This window comes from Manis pentadactyla, chromosome 4 (genome assembly GCF_030020395.1).
Source record: "Manis pentadactyla isolate mManPen7 chromosome 4, mManPen7.hap1, whole genome shotgun sequence".
In the NCBI taxonomy this organism is placed as follows: Eukaryota; Metazoa; Chordata; class Mammalia; order Pholidota; family Manidae; genus Manis; species Manis pentadactyla.
Window position 1 is genome coordinate 156213006 of NC_080022.1, and position 17470 is coordinate 156230475.

The 17470-nt window shown below is 34.1% G+C and overlaps 1 protein-coding gene across 1 annotated transcript in view; it reads right to left on the reverse strand.

The window, feature by feature from the left end:
* Positions 1 to 4049: 4049 nt before the first annotated feature.
* The window catches only part of BRIP1 (BRCA1 interacting helicase 1), a 201871-nt gene continuing 188450 nt past the window's right edge, over positions 4050 to 17470 (reverse strand). Inside the window, exons 18-20 of the mRNA XM_036911125.2 lie at positions 11318 to 11400; positions 8781 to 9098; positions 4050 to 7453 (exon numbers count right to left, since the gene is read on the reverse strand). Coding sequence (XP_036767020.2) covers positions 6678 to 7453; positions 8781 to 9098; positions 11318 to 11400 — 1177 coding nt within the window. The 3' untranslated portion in view covers positions 4050 to 6677. The remainder of the gene's footprint in view (positions 7454 to 8780; positions 9099 to 11317; positions 11401 to 17470) is intronic.

Below are 17470 nucleotides of genomic sequence, written 5' to 3' on the forward strand. Positions count from 1 at the left end.
ATTATGTCCCTCCTTCTGCTGACCTTAGGCCTCATCTGTTCTTCTTTTTCCAATTTCGATAATTGTGACATTAGACCATTCATTTGGGATTGCTCTTCCTTTTTTAAATATGCTTGGATTGCTATATACTTTCCTCTTAAGACTGCTTTTGCTGTGTCCCACAGAAGTTGGGGCTTAGTGTTGTTGTTGTCATTTGTTTCCATATATTGCTGGATCTCCATTTTGATTTGGTCATTGATCCATTGATTATTTAGGAGCGTGTTGTTAAGCCCCCATGTGTTTGTGAGCCTCTTTGCTTTCTTTGTACAGTTTATTTCTAGTTTTATGCCTTTGTGGTCTGAAAAGTTGGTTGGTAGGATTTCAATCTTTTGGAATTTTCTGAGGCTCTTTTTGTGGCCTAGTATGTGGTCTATTCTGGAGAATGTTCCATGTGCACTTGAGAAGAATGTATATCCCGCTGCTTTTGGATGTAGAGTTCTATAGATGTCTATTAGGTCCATCTGCTCTACTGTGTTGTTCAGTGCTTCCGTGTCCTTACTTATTTTCTGCCCAGTGGATCTATCCTTTGGGGTGAGTGGTGTGTTGAATCTCCTAGAATGAATGCATTGCAGTCTATATCCCCCTTTAGTTCTGTTAGTATTTGTTTCACATATGCTGGTGCTCCTGTGTTGGGTGCATATATATTTAGAATGGTTATATCCTCTTGTTTGACTGAGCCCTTTATCATTATGTAGTGTCCTTCTTTATCTCTTGTTACTTTCTTTGTTTTGAAGTCTATTTTGTCTGATATTAGTACTGCAACCCCTGCTTTCTTCTCACTGTTGTTTGCTTGAAATATGTTTTTCCATCCCTTGACTTTTAGTCTGTACATGTCTTTGGGTTTGAGGTGAGTTTCTTGTAAGCAGCATATAGATGGGTCTTGCTTTTTTATCCATTCTGTTACTCTGTGTCTTTTGATTGGTGCATTCAACCCATTAACATTTAGGGTGACTATTGAAAGATATGTACTTATTGCCATTGCAGGCTTTAAATTTGTGGTTACCAAAGGTTCAAGGTTAGCCTCTTTAGTATCTTACTGCCTAACTTAGCTCGCTTATTGAGCTGTTATATACACTGTCTGGAGATTCTTTTCTTCTCTCCCTTCTTGTTCCTCCTCCTCGATTCTTCATATGTTGGGTGTTTTGTGCTGTGCTCTTTCTAGGAGTGCTCCCATCTAGAGCAGTCCCTGTAAGATGTTCTGTAGAGGTGGTTTGTGGGAAGCAAATTCCCTCAGCTTTTGTTTGTCTGGGAATTGTTTAATCCCACCATCATATTTGAATGATAGTCGTGCTGGATACAGTATCCTTGGTTCAAGGCCCTTCTGTTTCATTGTATTAAATATATCATGCCATTCTCTTCTGGCCTGTAGGGTTTCTGTTGAGAAATCTGACGTTAGCCTGATGGGTTTCCCTTTATAGGTGACCTTTTTCTCTCTAGCTGCCTTTAACACTCTTTCCTTGTCCTTGATCTTTGCCATTTTAATTATTATGTGTCTTGGTGTTGCCCTTCTTGGATCCTTTCTGTTGGGGGTTCTGTGTATTTCCGTGGTCTGTTTGATTACTTCCTCCCCCAGTGTGGGGAAGTTTTCAGCAATTATTTCTTCTAAGATACTTTCCATCTCTTTGCCTCTCTCTTCTTCTTCTGGGACCCCTATAATACGGATATTGCTCCTTTTAGATTGGTCACACAGTTCTCTTAATATTGTTTCATTCCTGGAGATCCTTTTGTCTCTATGTCAGCTTCTATGCGTTCCTGTTCTCTGATTTCAATTCCATCAATGGCCTCTTGCATTCTATCCATTCTGCTTATAAACCCTTCCAGAGTTTGTTTCATTTCTGCGATCTCCTTTCTGGCATCTGTGATCTCTTTCCGGACTTCATCCCATTTTTCTTGCGTATTTCTCTGCATCTCTGTCAGCATGTTTATGATTCTTATTTTGAATTCTTTGTCAGGAAGACTGGTTAGGTCTGTCTCCTTCTCTGGTGTTGTCTCTGTGATCTTTGTCTGCCTGTAGCTTTGCCTTTTCATGGTGATAGGAATAGTCTGCAGAACTGGGACGAGTGACGGCTGGAAGGACTTCCTTTCTTGTTGGTTTGTGGCCCTCCTCTCCTGGGAGAACAGCGGCCTCTAGTGGCTTGTGCTGCGCAGCTGTGCGCAGACAGGGTTTCTGCTTCCTGCCTGGCTGCTATGGAGTTAATCTCCGCTGTTGCTGTGGGCGTGGCCTGGCTCGGGCAGCTACTCCAAAATGGTGGAGTCGCGTTGGAGCAGGAGCTGCTGGGAGGCTGTTTATCTCCGTAAGGGGCCTCCCTGCTCCCTGCAGCCCAGGGGTTAGGGTGCCCAGAGATCCCGGATTCCCTACCTCTGGATTAAGTGACCCGCCCTGCCCCTTTAAGACTTCCAAAAAGCACCCGCCAAAACAAAACAACGACCACCAAAAAAAAAAAAAGAAAAGAAAAAAAAAGTTTTTAATTAAAAAAAAAAAAAAAAAAGGTGGTTGTTCGTTTTTCTTTATTCTCCGGTGCCAGCCTCAGGCCTCTGCTCACCGGTCTTTCTGCCCGTTTCCCTAATATTGGGGTCCCTGTCCCTTTAAGACTTCCAAAAAGCGCTCGCCAAAACAAAGCAGCAAAAAAGCAAAAAAAACAAAAATGGTCGCGCGCTTTTCTTATGTCCTCTGTCGCCCAGCCTTCAGTGCCTGCTCACTGTTCTTGCTGCCCTGTTTTCCCAGTATCGAGGGCCCTGCACTCTGGCCCGGATGGCTGGGGCTGGGTGTTCGGCAGCCCTGGGCTCCGTCTCCCTCCCCCTCTGCCTGCTCTTCTCCCGCCGGGAGCTGGGGGGAGGGGCGCTCGGCTCCCGCGGGGCCGGGGCTTGTATCTTACCCCCTTCGCGAGGCGCTGGGTTCTCTCAGGTGTGGATGTGGTCTGGATATTGTCCTGTGTCCTCTGGTCTTTATTCTAGGAAGGGTTGTCTTTGTTATATTTTCATAGATATATGTTGTTTTGGGAGGAGATTTCCGCTGCTCTACTCACGCCGCCATCTTCCGCCCCCTCTGTCTGATTCCTTTTAAAGTATTCTTTTTTACCATTAAATTTTCAAAGGTTAATTTATGGGAGTAGTAAATTTCATGAGGCTTTTGTGTTCCTTTCAATACACTGAAGCTTGTTTATTACAGAGTGGAATTTGGTATATGATGGGTTGTTCTGGACCTTGTCCAAGAGTTTAGTAACTAAAAGCACTTCATTATAAGGTGGTTTCACCAATATGGTGATCTACTGGCTCAGATCTCATGGATATTATAACAAGGCTCCACTGTAGAGTACAGGAAGCTGGGCAGCTAATGGTTCTATCAAATGAAACCTTAAAAAAACAAAACTTTTTTTTTTTTTGGTAGACATGAGTCATAAAAGGTAGAGAATCATAAGCTTAAGTCATCTAAATTTTCATTTCCTGAGGTGATATTCTTTATTATATGTTTAATAGCCACACAGATACTTCATGTTCAGTTTTGGCTTCCTCTGACATTCATTGTCTGATGTGGTCTTAAACTTATTTTTTATTATGAAAAAATTCATATTAATACTGCCATTCTATTTACAAGAACGGCTGCATTTGTCTATGGAAATAGACAAGAAACTACCAAGAATTCATTAAGGTTAAAGTAAAATCTTGTGTAGCTCATTGATAAATCTGAGGTTTAGGGCTTGAGCAAGAGTAATTGTGTGGCAATCAAATACAAAAAAATGCCACCACTTAGAGATAAAATGACTACAATAATCAGTCTTTCAAGTGATTTTACAACAGGTATACTGATTTCATGAAGTTTTATAAGCAATCCTAAAGAATTAAATATTTTGAATGTTTTACTAAAGGAAAATAACATGACAAAGTCATATTGCAGGAAAATATGGGAAAGACTTTTTTAAAACAATTGTCTTGAAAGATCATAAAGAAGAATAAAAACAAAGCCTTTATGTGAACTTAGAAACAATATTCAATTATAAACCATCTAATAATTAAATGCATAGTAGTAGCATAGTAAGAATTGTCATTACTTTTCAACATATAAAAAGCTTTAAATAATTCATCTAAATTTCAAAAGTCAAGTCATGAAACATCTACTCTACATTGTACCTTTCTTCCATGAGTACAACCCTTTCTTCAACTGGTACTTTTCCTGGTTTGTGGCCTGTATACTGACTTATATACTTTCAGCCTTTAAGTAAATTCAGTATTAGATAATTATTTTGAAGTTAAATTACGTGATAAACAATTTCTGTCTTATGTATCTCAAAAGCCTTTTAAAAAAATAAACTAGCTAAATAATTTTTCCTTCCTACTATATAACAATTCTTTATTACTGGTTTCTCTCTACGTATCATTACAGAAGGCTTCACATAAAACAGCAAGGGTGTACTCCAGATATTTGGTTAGTTTACTAAGTAATAATTAGTAAAGATAAGTTGAGAGCTTATCATGTGCCAGATACCATTAAACGCTTTTACAAGTTTTAACTTACTTAACTCTCTAAAAAACTCTTTAAAAAGTACATTATCACTAATGAAAATGTTCTACCTCCTAGTCTGTTACAAAGGCTAGTACTTTACTTCCTAAAATATCATCCTGGTCAAAGTCGTGATCTGAGGTGATAATGCCCGTTTTAATTGTACAACATCACTGTACAAAATTTTTGAAACTTAGAATTACTAAAAGCTTGTACATTTCTACACACATTCTTAGTAATGGACATTTTTAGCCTCAGAGAGAATTAGGTTTGCAAAGAGTAAATATTATCTAGGAAAGGGGATATTTGACTTAAAGGTGGATAACACTAAGGATGTCTACAAAATACTGTGCTTGATTTTTCTCTTGTAGCTTACCAATTCTTCTAAAGGCACTTTAAAGAGTCAAAAACTTTTTAATTAAAAAATAATAATTTAAACAATTATTCCCTAAAGGTAGATAGATGAGTGTCATTTCACCTTTCCTACAATTGGTTTGCTTTAGTTTAAATATTTTGGAACAAAAGCAAATAAAAATTGATTCAGAGTAAAACAGCTACATATATTCCTTTAAATTATGGATTTAAAGCTGAAAGTGATTTGCATGACTTTATTGTACTAAATTCTGCATTTCAAAGGAATATCTAACTGCCCAAAGGCATAGCGAATGCCAACATGACTAAGCAAATAGTGGCAAAGCATGGAATAGAACCCACATCTTTTCTTCCACTTGGTAATCTACTTCCCCATAACACGTACCTGTGGATTAAGAACAATACCAGAGAAATAATTTTACCCTTTCAAAACAATTTAGAAATTACCTTATCATCTAGTGTTGGTAACATTTTATTCACTAATCCACTATGAAAAATATATAATACTAGGTGGGATCTAATACATCCCAACTGACACATGAATTCTTTGGTAAATAACTTAAATTTCTTTGAATCATGCTTCGAATTGTAATAGCCAATGCTATTGAAACAAGCTGTATTTAATCTAAACACCATAAAAATAAAAGTAAACATGTGCATATATAATAATTCATTTATCCAAATGAATATAAAAGATACTTGATTGCTGGGAATTCTAACATGAAAGTAATAAACCACATCAACAACTTCAGCAGCTCATAAAATTTCAATACAAATCACAAGAAGCCTAAATGTCCATAGAATATAGAAGATCAGTAAATGTATTTTTGGAATGATGTCAGAGAAGAACATCTTTCATAATCATTTTTGATCATAAGCACAGCTTCATTCACAAAAACATAAACAGAGTCAAAATTTATAAAAAGTCTTACTGAGCTATAAAGGAACACTTTTTTGGCTACAGTTCCAAGTTTGAGTTTCCTTCTCAAACTTATATATGAAGTTTTCTACCTTAACATTTACATAATTAGAGCCTAGGATCATGACACTTCTTTTCACAACAGTGATGAAACTAAGTATTAGAAATGAAAATTTGGAGTCCTTAATTTGGCATTTTGTAACTTCACATGATTTGCTAAAAACATGCTTGATTTTGGTTTATTGCAAAATAAAGGTAAAACAATTTCAATTAAAAATATATGCAAATTTCTTAATTCTGAATTACCTTTTATAAGTAGGTAAGAATAAACTGTCAAGAAAATTTTTATTTCTAAAAAAATTTCATACCAATTTGAGGTCAAATTTGTAGTGAAATATGACTGAGGTGTGACTGGATTCGACTATTACGAATGTTTGTGTGTCAATATGAAAACAAATGTTAAGGGAACTACAAAATACAAATATTTATGTGAAATTTAGTGTGCCTAGGAAACTATGTATCTTTTAGCTTGATTAGTTTTAAACTGCATTTAGCCAAGGATGACTTTTTGGAGAATACTTTGTGAGTCACTTTATCAAAACTCAATAGCAAATAAAACTTACATTTCTGAACACAGACTTTAAAAAAACTCTAAGGAATTAAAGTGAAAAATGTATTTCAAATTAAAAACCTTTACTACTTATCCAGTATATGTCATCTTTTATTGTAGAGTTTAATATAAACATGACAACATATTTTTATAGCTTGAAGTTAAGTATTATTACCTAACACCAGAAAACACACCTTTATTTTTGGAAGGAAACTGTTTATAGAGTTCTTTGTATCTGTTTAACACATTTTTCCTAGTTCCAATTCACTTATATGTGTTGTTTTTACATTATTACCACCAATGTCATCAACTTTACTTTCTGTAATATGCATGAGTCTATTCAATTCTGTGTCTGTGCAATTCTCAGTTTTCATTTCTCCGACTGAATCTGCTCCCTTCATAATTCTCATTTCAAGATCTTCAGCTAAAATGCAATCTGAATTATTAGCCGATCTATTATCTCTATCAGTTCCAACCAGCTCATTTTTTTCTTCATTTGTATCCTCAGGATCATAAAGTTCAGGTGTAAAATAGATAGATTCATCTTCTGCTTCTGTTTCAAAATCTCTATTTGGAGTGGAAAGTTCAGCCTCTTCACTTACTAGAGACAATTCGATGTCTGGATCCAGGGCTTCTTCATAGTCGAGCAGCTGTTTGGATTGATTCTTTTTAAGAAGAGTAGCATCAATCTTTATTGATGGAATGAAAGTTTCTGATTGAAGGCATGATGTGTTTTTTGTCACAGATGAGGACTCACATTCGTCAGTGAATGGCAAAATAGATTTAAATCCCTTGTCTGTTTCTAAAGTGGAAGAACTAGGGGCACAGTCCTCTGATGACCCAAACATAGGTGTGGCATTCAGAATGTTACCAGTAGGGTATTCTCCTAAAGAATTAGAGCTAGACCAGTTAGCTCTCTTTGTCTGTTTATTGAAGGTTGGGCTTATAGATCTGGAAATCACAATTTTTTCTGCTTTCATTGCCTGGGCAGACTCCTCCAATAATACTGGATCATCTATGAATACAGAAATTTAAGAATGTTAACTTTCTGCTCCTAACATAATTATTATATTAAAATAATTTTTTGTTAGAAATACTCAATAACTATATAGGATACATCACTTAGAGCCCACAATTAGTAGTACAAGGACTTTTATCTTAGAGTATTATAAAGCACAAAATTATTAACTCTGAAAGGAATCTTAGTCTCCAGTGATTACTTAGCGTAAGTTACAATGTTGTCTGGTAAACTATCAAATTCCACATCAGGGACCTCAGGAGTGAATGAGAAACAGAAAGTTAAAAAAGGAAGAGGAAGAAGAGGGCTGAGTAAAGGAAGGAATAGGCTATAAAAATTTGCCTTGAAAATCCACTACTGAATGATGGAGAAAAACTGACCTAGACTACTTCCTTTATGGAAACTGACAACCACAGAGACTAAATTACTTGCTTAGAGTTATAAAACTCTAATTTTCAGTTAGTAATTGGACCCAGAACAGAGGTTTCTTGATTATCAGTATAATGGCCTTGAATTCACTACGACATTTATTTAGGATAGAAGCATATGATACAAAGTAAACATTTGAAAATTGATACATTAATCTACAATCATATATTAATTAAAACAATTAAAATGATATCTAATGATATAGGCTACAGTTTGGCAAACTTTTTCTGTAACACACCAGATAGTAAATATTTTAGGCTTTGTTGGGTCATACTGTATCTGTTGAGAATATTCAATTATGCTGTTCTAGGGTAATACATACATAACTTCTCAACTCTGCTATACATGTAAACGAATGGGAGTAATTGTGTTCTATTAAACTTTATTTACAAAAACAAACAGCAGGCCGAATCAGTTTGCCAATCCCTGACACAGACTATTATATTCTAATATATTTTAAAATAATATTCTTTATCATTTAAACGACTCTCACTTCCCTAAAGAAATTCATGGAAGAGAGGTATCTATAAATTAGACCAACGTTTAATATAGCCTTTAGAAAAACATTGACCATCTGTATAGTACTTTACAATGCTGTGAGATTTATCATCTTATTAGATCTTTACAACCCACCTGGAGAGACAGATATTACTTTTTCTGGTACAACTCAAAAAAGTCAAGTGACTTGCTCATTGTCAGAAAGTTAGGGGCAAAGCTTATTAGTGGAAAACCAGAACATATGCCCAGTTGCGTGGCAACTGTCCCATTCCAATACATCATACCATTTCATTATTTTACAATAACATCTATTACAAACCAACATATTTAAGGAAGTTAATCTTTAGCATAATAAAAGACTTTTCTATCAAATGTAAATGGGAAGAACTTTTCATACTTTTCTTTCTGGAGATGATGTCGCTTGGTATAGATGAACTTTCAGTTATTGTTTTAGGGGCATATAGTTCTTGCACACACATTTTTGCTTGGCCTTCCTTAGGATTTTCTGGTGGTAGCTGACTTGTTGTTTTCACTAAGTAAGTTTTGTCCTTCAAACAGGTCACTTCAAGTGCTGTCTCACTGTCTTGTACAGGCTTTCTGTCCTCTTTGGATGCATCAATGCCTTTTTGGTGCTTTTTGGAAAATTCAGCTAAGGACTCCATTGCACTTTCAAAGGAATGGTGCTGAATCTGCTGCCGTATCCACTTAGAAAGTCCTAAGGAAAAAATGTAACCCAGGGAAGAAACTGGTTATTTAGTCACTAAGATATTATGTATTAAGAAAAAACATTTTTTCTAATGAAGGATCTACCTTGAATTTAGAGTATACAGATTTTCCTACCTTTTTATCTTCATATGTACAATATGCCCATATTATCAGTAGCATTTCTCTTTATATGCAGTGATTGTCAACTAGAAGGAGGGAAGATGCAGTGAGAGTAGAGGGGGGGAGAGGGAAATGTATTATTCATGAGTTTAGAATAATAGGGGAATAAGGCAAATTTAACTTCATTATTATTCCCAACAAAAATTATCTTTTAATTTTAGGGAAACTTGAAGTTGTAAACAACATAATCTTCCATTCCAGCTTTTTTGGACTCCTTTTGCAAAAATACATGTAAGATTTCAGTGTCATATATTTTTTGGTTCTGCTTCTCCCCCAGTTCCAAATATATATTAAACTATTCAGAGGGATAAAGGAGTAACAGTTTTATGGGCAAATCATGTCCTATCTGAATATTTATTATGTAGTTACTTTTTAATATACAAATATATAAACAAGTTGTAAGGGACAAGATTTAACCTGTGAAAGATGAAAACTGCATAAAAATGACCATATCAAGAGTGTAAGGTGTTCAGTAGTATGAGTCACTTCGGAATGAAATTCAAAATGGTATTTTTGAACTTTTAGAAATAAATATGTTACTAAAACTGTCATCATCTTTTGGAGTAGTTTAAAAAGTCACTATGGTATTTTAAATTCAGAGAAAGGTGACAGTGTTTCAAGCAACCTAAATTACTGTACTTTCACTTCAAATGCATTATTTTAGTTTGTTTCTTTATTTAAAGAATATATTATTTAAATACAAATTGTGTTTAAACATAGAAGTCATTAAAAGGAATTCGTATGTAGTAGAGCTATTATTATTGCCTAAATTGGAAAAGATTTTTACACTTTATGAATTGCAGAAAAAATTGTGTAAAAAACATACAGAAATAATGAAATTATTTCAAAACTTTCTCAACAAATCTGAACTATGAGGTAAAAATTTAAATTCTAGATTTTAAAATAAGGTAATGCATTTTAAATAAACATTTATTTTAAAGTTCTTTATTTTTGTTTGCTTGGGGGAAATAAATATGCCAAATAAATGAAAATTTCCAAAACTGAAAAATTTCAGTATTATAGTTACTGCTTTCATCTCGACCTTTCTGTAATTGACAGACTTTCCAATGTAAAAATGTCAGTTTTTGCTTCTGAAAACTTGGAAGAGTCTGAGCTCCGCCTGTTGACTAAACATAAGCACTTAACATTTTGCTTTTAGTTATGTCTTAAGTGCAACCACTTGTACATGGAAAGGGAAGGAGACTAATAAAGCAGCATTTAATCCAGGTGGATATGTTTTAATATCAAAACAAATATAGTATATTAGGCTCTGAAATGGAAAAAGTAGAGTCTATACCCATAGACACCTAATTGGAAACAAATTTAAAATTTAGCATCTCCATTATAGTATGGCCTGGACTTTTTAGCTTTAGAAGTTAACAATAAAGATGCAAGTACTTCCAAACAGTTCTTTAATGACAGATGGATTCCTGGAACTGACTCTAAAGCGACTGGGTTACAGTTGAATAAAAACTACGGGCACATAATATTTGTTCATTTCAGTAGGGGAAAAATGACTGTCTACTTGATCATGCAGTATGCAGGAGTGCTTTCTTTCTTTAGAAAATATTAGCTCTAATATAAACTCTATAACAACTGAAGAATTTCCAAACAAACAAACAAACAAACAAACACAACAAACCCCAACCAGAATGAAAGAATAAAGAATCCTAAGCAGCCAAAAGAGATGTGCTTGTGTACCTAAATATAAAAACAGTATTGGAAAATTCATTTCTGTGGGACAGCTTTCTCCCTGACAATGCTAAATGAATTATTACTATTTTACTGAATCAAATCCCACATTCTATGAAATCAAAGGATCCTAACTGATTAATATTATGTGGGTAACTAACCAGATTCTTCTCCTCTATAAAGATTTTTTTATAAACACATAAGCATTAAAAGGCTAGATTTCCAGTCAAAATTAAGTTTCCACGTTTGAGCTATGAATTCAAAATCTCTGTCCAATTCCTTGTCTTTAAAGGTAGAAGTCATTAAATAGCAAAAATTGTTACCAATTCTTACTGTAAGTCCAGCTGAGGATCTTACCAGATATATATCGACTTGGGTTACTCCTGAAGCGATCATCCACTAGAATAAGAGCTCCCCAATCATTTCTGTGTCTAATACACCTAATAAAAAAATAGGAGATCAATATAACTTTGAAAACAAAAGCCAAATTTCTAGTGAGACAGACAGAAAACAGAAAAATCTATGTGTCAGTTATATATTCCTTTAATCAATACTGTTATTATAAGCAAGGGTTATGGAAACTGTTCAATACAATGTACCAAATAGGTATAAAAAATCCCCTCCTTTTGCAACTACTGATAACTTGTATTCAAAAGTGTTATATGTATTCTAGTTTGAAGGTCAAGAATATTATACAAAGTATTTTCCAAAACTTTCCTTAGCCACAGACTTAAAATTTTTTTTTTTAATTTTGGTATCATTAATGTACAATTACTTGAACATTATGGTTACTAGACTCCCATTATCAAGTCCCCCCCACATACCCCATTACAGTCACTGTCCATCAGCATAGTAAGATGCTATAGAATCATTACTTGTCTTTTCTGTATATACTGCCTTTCCCGTGTCCCCTCCCCACTGGTACATTATGTGTGCTAATCGTAATGCCCCATTTCCCCCCTTATCTTTCCCTTCCCACCCACCCTCCCCACTCCCTTTCCCCTTGGTAACTGTTAGTCCATTCTTGGGTTCTGTGGGTCTGCTGCTGTTGTGTTCCTTCAGTTTTTTCTTTGTTCTTATACTCTACAGATAAGTGAAATCATTTGATACTTGAGCCACAGACTATTTTTTACCTAAATATTTTATTTGTTGTAGATTTATGTAGATTGACATATATTCTAGTTTAACATTTTTATCATTAGTGAATGTTTAAATTTTTTTTTTTTTGCACCAGTTGATATGATCAGGTAGTTTTTGCTATACTGTTAGTATGGTGGATTATACACTGGCAAACTTAAAAAACTGAGGAAGGTTTTTATTCGTAGGATAACCACACATGGTCATGGTGGATTATTCTTTTTATAGATAGGATTCAGTTTGCTAAAAAATATTTTTATTTGAAAAATTTTTAAGAAAAAATTTTAAGAAATTTTAAGTATACAATTCAGTAGTTTTTAGTACATCTAACAAGATTTTGCAAACTATACCACTATCTACTGCAGAACATTTTCATTTCCCTTAACTCTTGCCAGCCACTGATCTACTTTCTGTCTCTATAGATTTGCCTATTTTGGACATCCAACACTCGTTATTGTCAGTGTTTTTTATTATATGTACCTGAGGAGGTATAAAATGACATTTTACTGTGGTTTTGAATTGCATTTCCTTAATGACTAATGGTGAGCATCTTTTCATGTGCATAGTGGCCACTTGTGTATCATTTTTGGAGAAAAGTCTATTCAAATTATTGATTCACTTAAAAATTACATTATTTACCCTTTTATTATTCAATTGTTAAGAATTCTTTATATATTCTGGATACTAGATCCTTATCAGATACATGATTGGCAAATATTTTCTCCAATGTGTGAATTCTTTTCCATTTCTTAATAATGTCCTTTGAAGAACAGAAGTTTTTTAACTTTCTAACTCCAACTATATAATTTTTTGTTGTTGCTTGCGCTTCTGATGTTAATTTAAGAAACCATAGCCTAATGCAAGGTCAGGAAGATTTACATCTTGTTAGTCTTCTGTCTATTCTCAGTTAACTTGTATATGATGTGAGGTAGGAGTCTTTTATTCTTTTGTATGCAGATATCCAGTTATCCTAGCACCATTTGTTAAAAAGATTACTCTTTCCCCCATTGAACTGTCTTGGCAATTTTATCAGAAATCAATTCACTGTAAATGTAGGAGTGTTTCTGGACTTTCAAAACCTACCTACTGCTTTATCATGCCAGTACAATACAGTGATTATTGTAGCTTTGCAGTAAAATTCAAATTAAGAATTGTCAGTTCTCCAATACTGTTCTTCTTTTTGAGATTTTTATGGCCATTCTGGGTTTCTTTCAAATTCCACATGAATTTTAGGATCACCTTCTCAAGAAATCCAGTCAGGATTTTGGTTGGGCTTGCACTGTCTTTGTAGATCAATATGAGTTTTGCTATCTTAACAGTAAGTCTTTCAATCCATCATCATGGAATTCTTCCATTTACTTAGACATTTCTTTCAATGTTTTGCAGCTTTCAGTGTACAAGCCTTGCATTTTTTGTTAGTCATTCCTAAGTATCTTATTTTTTTTATGCTATTGCAAATGGATTTTCTTAATTTAATTTTTGATTGTTCATTCCTAGTGTATAAAAATGCAATTGATTTTTTATAGTGAATATGTCTCCTGTAACTTGCTGAGCTTGTTCACTAGCTCTAATAGTTATTTTTTAATGGATTCATTAGGATTTCTATTTTGAATATCATGTCATTTACAAATTTAAAGACAATTTTACTTTTTTCCCCCAATCTGGATGTCTTTCCTTTCTTTTCCTTGCCTGAGTGTCCTGTATACACTCCAGTACAACCAATACTGAATACAATACAGTATTGAAGTACTGAGAGTGAACATCCTTATTATTGAACTTAAGGGAAAATTTCAGTCTTTTGCCAGAGGGTTAAGGATGTACCCTTCTATTCTTACTTTGTTGAGTGTTTTATGAAAATGTGTTAGATACTGTCTTACCTTGAAAACATAATGTGATTTTTGTATCTTATTCTAATTATATGGTATATTACATTGACTAATTTTAGTTGAAAGAACAAAATTGGTTTGATGTTGAACCAACCTTGCATCACTGGGATAAATCTCACTTGATCATTGTTCATAATCCTTTTAGTAAGCTTCTAGATTCAGTTTCCTACTTTTCTGTTGAGGAGCTTTGTATCTATAGCCACAAGAAATATTGTTCTGTATTTTCTTTTCTTGTGGTGTCTTTGATTGGCTTTGGTATCAGGCAGTACTGGCCTCAAAGAATAAGTTGGTACATTTTTGGTCTTCTAATTTTTGTAAGAGTTTGTAAAAGACTGGTGTTAGTTTTTCTTTAAATGTTTGCTAGAATTCATCAGTGAAGTCATTTGGTCCCAGAATTTTCTTTGCGGGAAGTTTTCTGATTACTAAGTCTTACATCTGTTTACTTGTTAAAGGTCTATTTGGACCTCCTATTTCTTGTGTTGGCTTCCATAGCTTGTGTCTTTTTATGAATTTGGCCATCTTATCTAAATTATCTAATTTATACTCATACACTTACTCGAGACATTCTCTTATAATGCTGTATGTTTCTGTAAGGTTGGTGGTAGCATCCCCTCTTTCTTCCTAACTTTAGTAAACTGAATCCTTTAGCATTTTTCTGTCAGTCTAGTTAAAGGTTGTCAATTTTTTGTGTTTTCAAAGAAACAACTTTTGATACCCTGACTTTTTTCCTACTGTACTTTCTATTCTGTTTCCTTTATTTCCATTCTAATGTCTATTACTTTTTTTGATCTGCTTGCCTTGGGTTTAGCTTGCCCTTCTTTTTCTAATTCCTTAAGGTAGAAGGTTGATTTCAGATGTAAAAAAATATATAGTCACTTAAATTATAAATTTCTCTATGAGCACTGTTTTCACTATACCCTCAAAATTTTGGTGTGCTGTGTTTGTTTTCATTTATCACAAGGTATTTTCTAATTTCCCTTATGACTTCATCTTTGATCCACTGATTAAGAAATATTGTTTCATTTCCACATATTTATGAATTTTCCATTTTTCCTTCTGTTATTGATTTCTTGTTTTATTCCACTGTGATCAGAAAAGATATTTTCCATGATTTTAACCATTTAAAATTTATTGAAACTCATTTTGTAGTCTAACATAAGGTCTATTCTGAAGAATGTGCCATGTGCACTTGAGGAGAATGTGTCTTTTTATGAATTTGTGCCATGTGCACTTGAGGAGAATTGTGTCTTTTTACGAATTTGGCCATCTTATCTAAATTATTTAAATTTAGATTTAAAATTAGATTAAAAATTTAATAAATTAAAATTTATTGAAACTTATTTTGTACCTCAAGTGCCATGTGCACTTGAGGAGAATGTGTATTCCATTGAAGTAGGGTGAATGGAGTACGGTAGATACCTGTTTGGTTTGTAATTGTTGGTTTAGAGTGTTGTTCAGGACTTACACTTTCTGTTGATTTTTCTTTCTAGTTGCACTATCAGTTACTGAAAGCAGGGTATTAAAGTCTCCAACTATAACTGTTGAATTGTCTACTTCTGACAGTTTTTGCTGCATATGATTTGGGGCCTTCTTGTTAGTTGCACATGTTTATAACGATTACATACATATTCTTGATGGATTGACAATTTTACCATGATAATTTAGTTACTGTCTCTAGTAACAATTTTTATCTTAAAGGTCTATTTCCTCTGATGTTAGTACAAACAAACCAGCTCTCTTTGGTATGCTGTTTCCATGGTACGTTTTTCCCCAACCATTTAACCTCAACCTATTTGTGTTTTTAAACAAAAGTTTTTCTCTTGCAGGCAGCATATAGTTGGATCCTGTTTTTAAAAAAAAATCCATTTTGCTAGTCTCTGCCTTTTGATTGGAGTGCTTGATCCATTTATATTTAATGTAATTATTTATAAGGTAGAATTTACTTAGCTATTTTGTAAATACCCACTTTACTGTTTTTCTGAATGTTTTTTGTTCCACTATTTCTCCATTATTGCCTTCTTTTTATGTAATAGATATTTTTACATACCATGTTTAATATCTTGTCTTACTCTTTTGAATTATTTTATTAGTGGTTACTTTGAGGATTTTAATCAACATCCAACTTATATCAGGTTGGATTTAATACCAATTTAATTTCAATAGTATACAGAAACATTGTTCCTGTATAATTCTGTTCTTTCCCTCCTCACCTTTGTGCTATTACTGTAACAAAAATTACATCTTTATGGATTGTATGCCTGTGCAGAAGAGTTAACACTGAAGGCCAAATTGTTTATCCTTAGAAAGGCTTGCTGCATACACGGTAGCTCTTAGTGTTTAGGAACTTAGATTTCAGGAGGGTTCTGGTAACTTACTGATGAGAGGCTCACAGTGTCTAAAATATTGGTGCAAATATGATTAAGGCTGAACATCTGCTTTGCTTCTGAGAGTCTGGACTTGGGAAGTGTGAGCAGATGCTGACTGTGTGACCAGTCCCACATGAAAATATTGGGTGCTGAATCTTTAACAAGTAAATATCAATGACAGTATTTCACAGGTGTTACCACAACTCATTGCTGGGGAACTGCTGTCCTGTAAGACTCCAATGAGTGAATCCTTCTTGTGCCTGGTTTCCCCTATACTTTGCCCATGAGCCTACTCTCTTTGCTGATTTTGCTTGGTATCCTTCCCCTGTAATTAATCTTAAGGTGTGCATACAATTTATGCTGAGTCTCTCACTGTTCCTAGTGAGTTACTAAACCTGAGGGTGGCACTGGGGACCCCCAAGACAATTCCTATTACCAAAGATTGAAATTGTCTTACGCAGTTGTTTTTAAAAATCAGGAGGAAAACAGCTATAAAAATACATTTGTATATGTTTTTAATATCTACTTATGAAATTACCTTTACAGAAAGATATTCCTTATTTCTTCATGTAAATATGAGTTACTGCCTAGTGTCCTTTCATTTCAGCTGAAAAGGGATTCCCTTTAGTTATTTCTTGTAGGACAAGTTATCTGGAGATTAATTCTCTGTTTTTGTTTATGTGAGAATGCCTTACTTTCTCCTTCATTTTTGAAAGATAGTTTTCTTAGGTAAAGACTTGATTTTTACGGTCTTTTTGTTTCAGCAATTTGACTATGTCAATCCACTGTCTTCTGCTCTCCACGGTTTTGAATGAGAAATCTGTATAGATTCCTGAGAATGCCTTGTATGTGATGAATTGTTTTTCTCTTGCTGTTATCTAGATACTCTCTTTGTCTTTTGACAGTATGATTATGACATGTCTACATATGGACATTTTAAAATTTAAACTACTTGGAGTTTTCTGATTTTCTTGAATGTGTAGATTAATGCTTTCCATCCATTTTGGGAAGTTCTTAGCCATTATTTCTTCAAATAATATTTCTGTTGCTTTCTCTCTCTTCTCTCCTTCTAAGAGTCCCATTATGTATATATTGGTATGTTTGCTGGAATCCAACAGTTC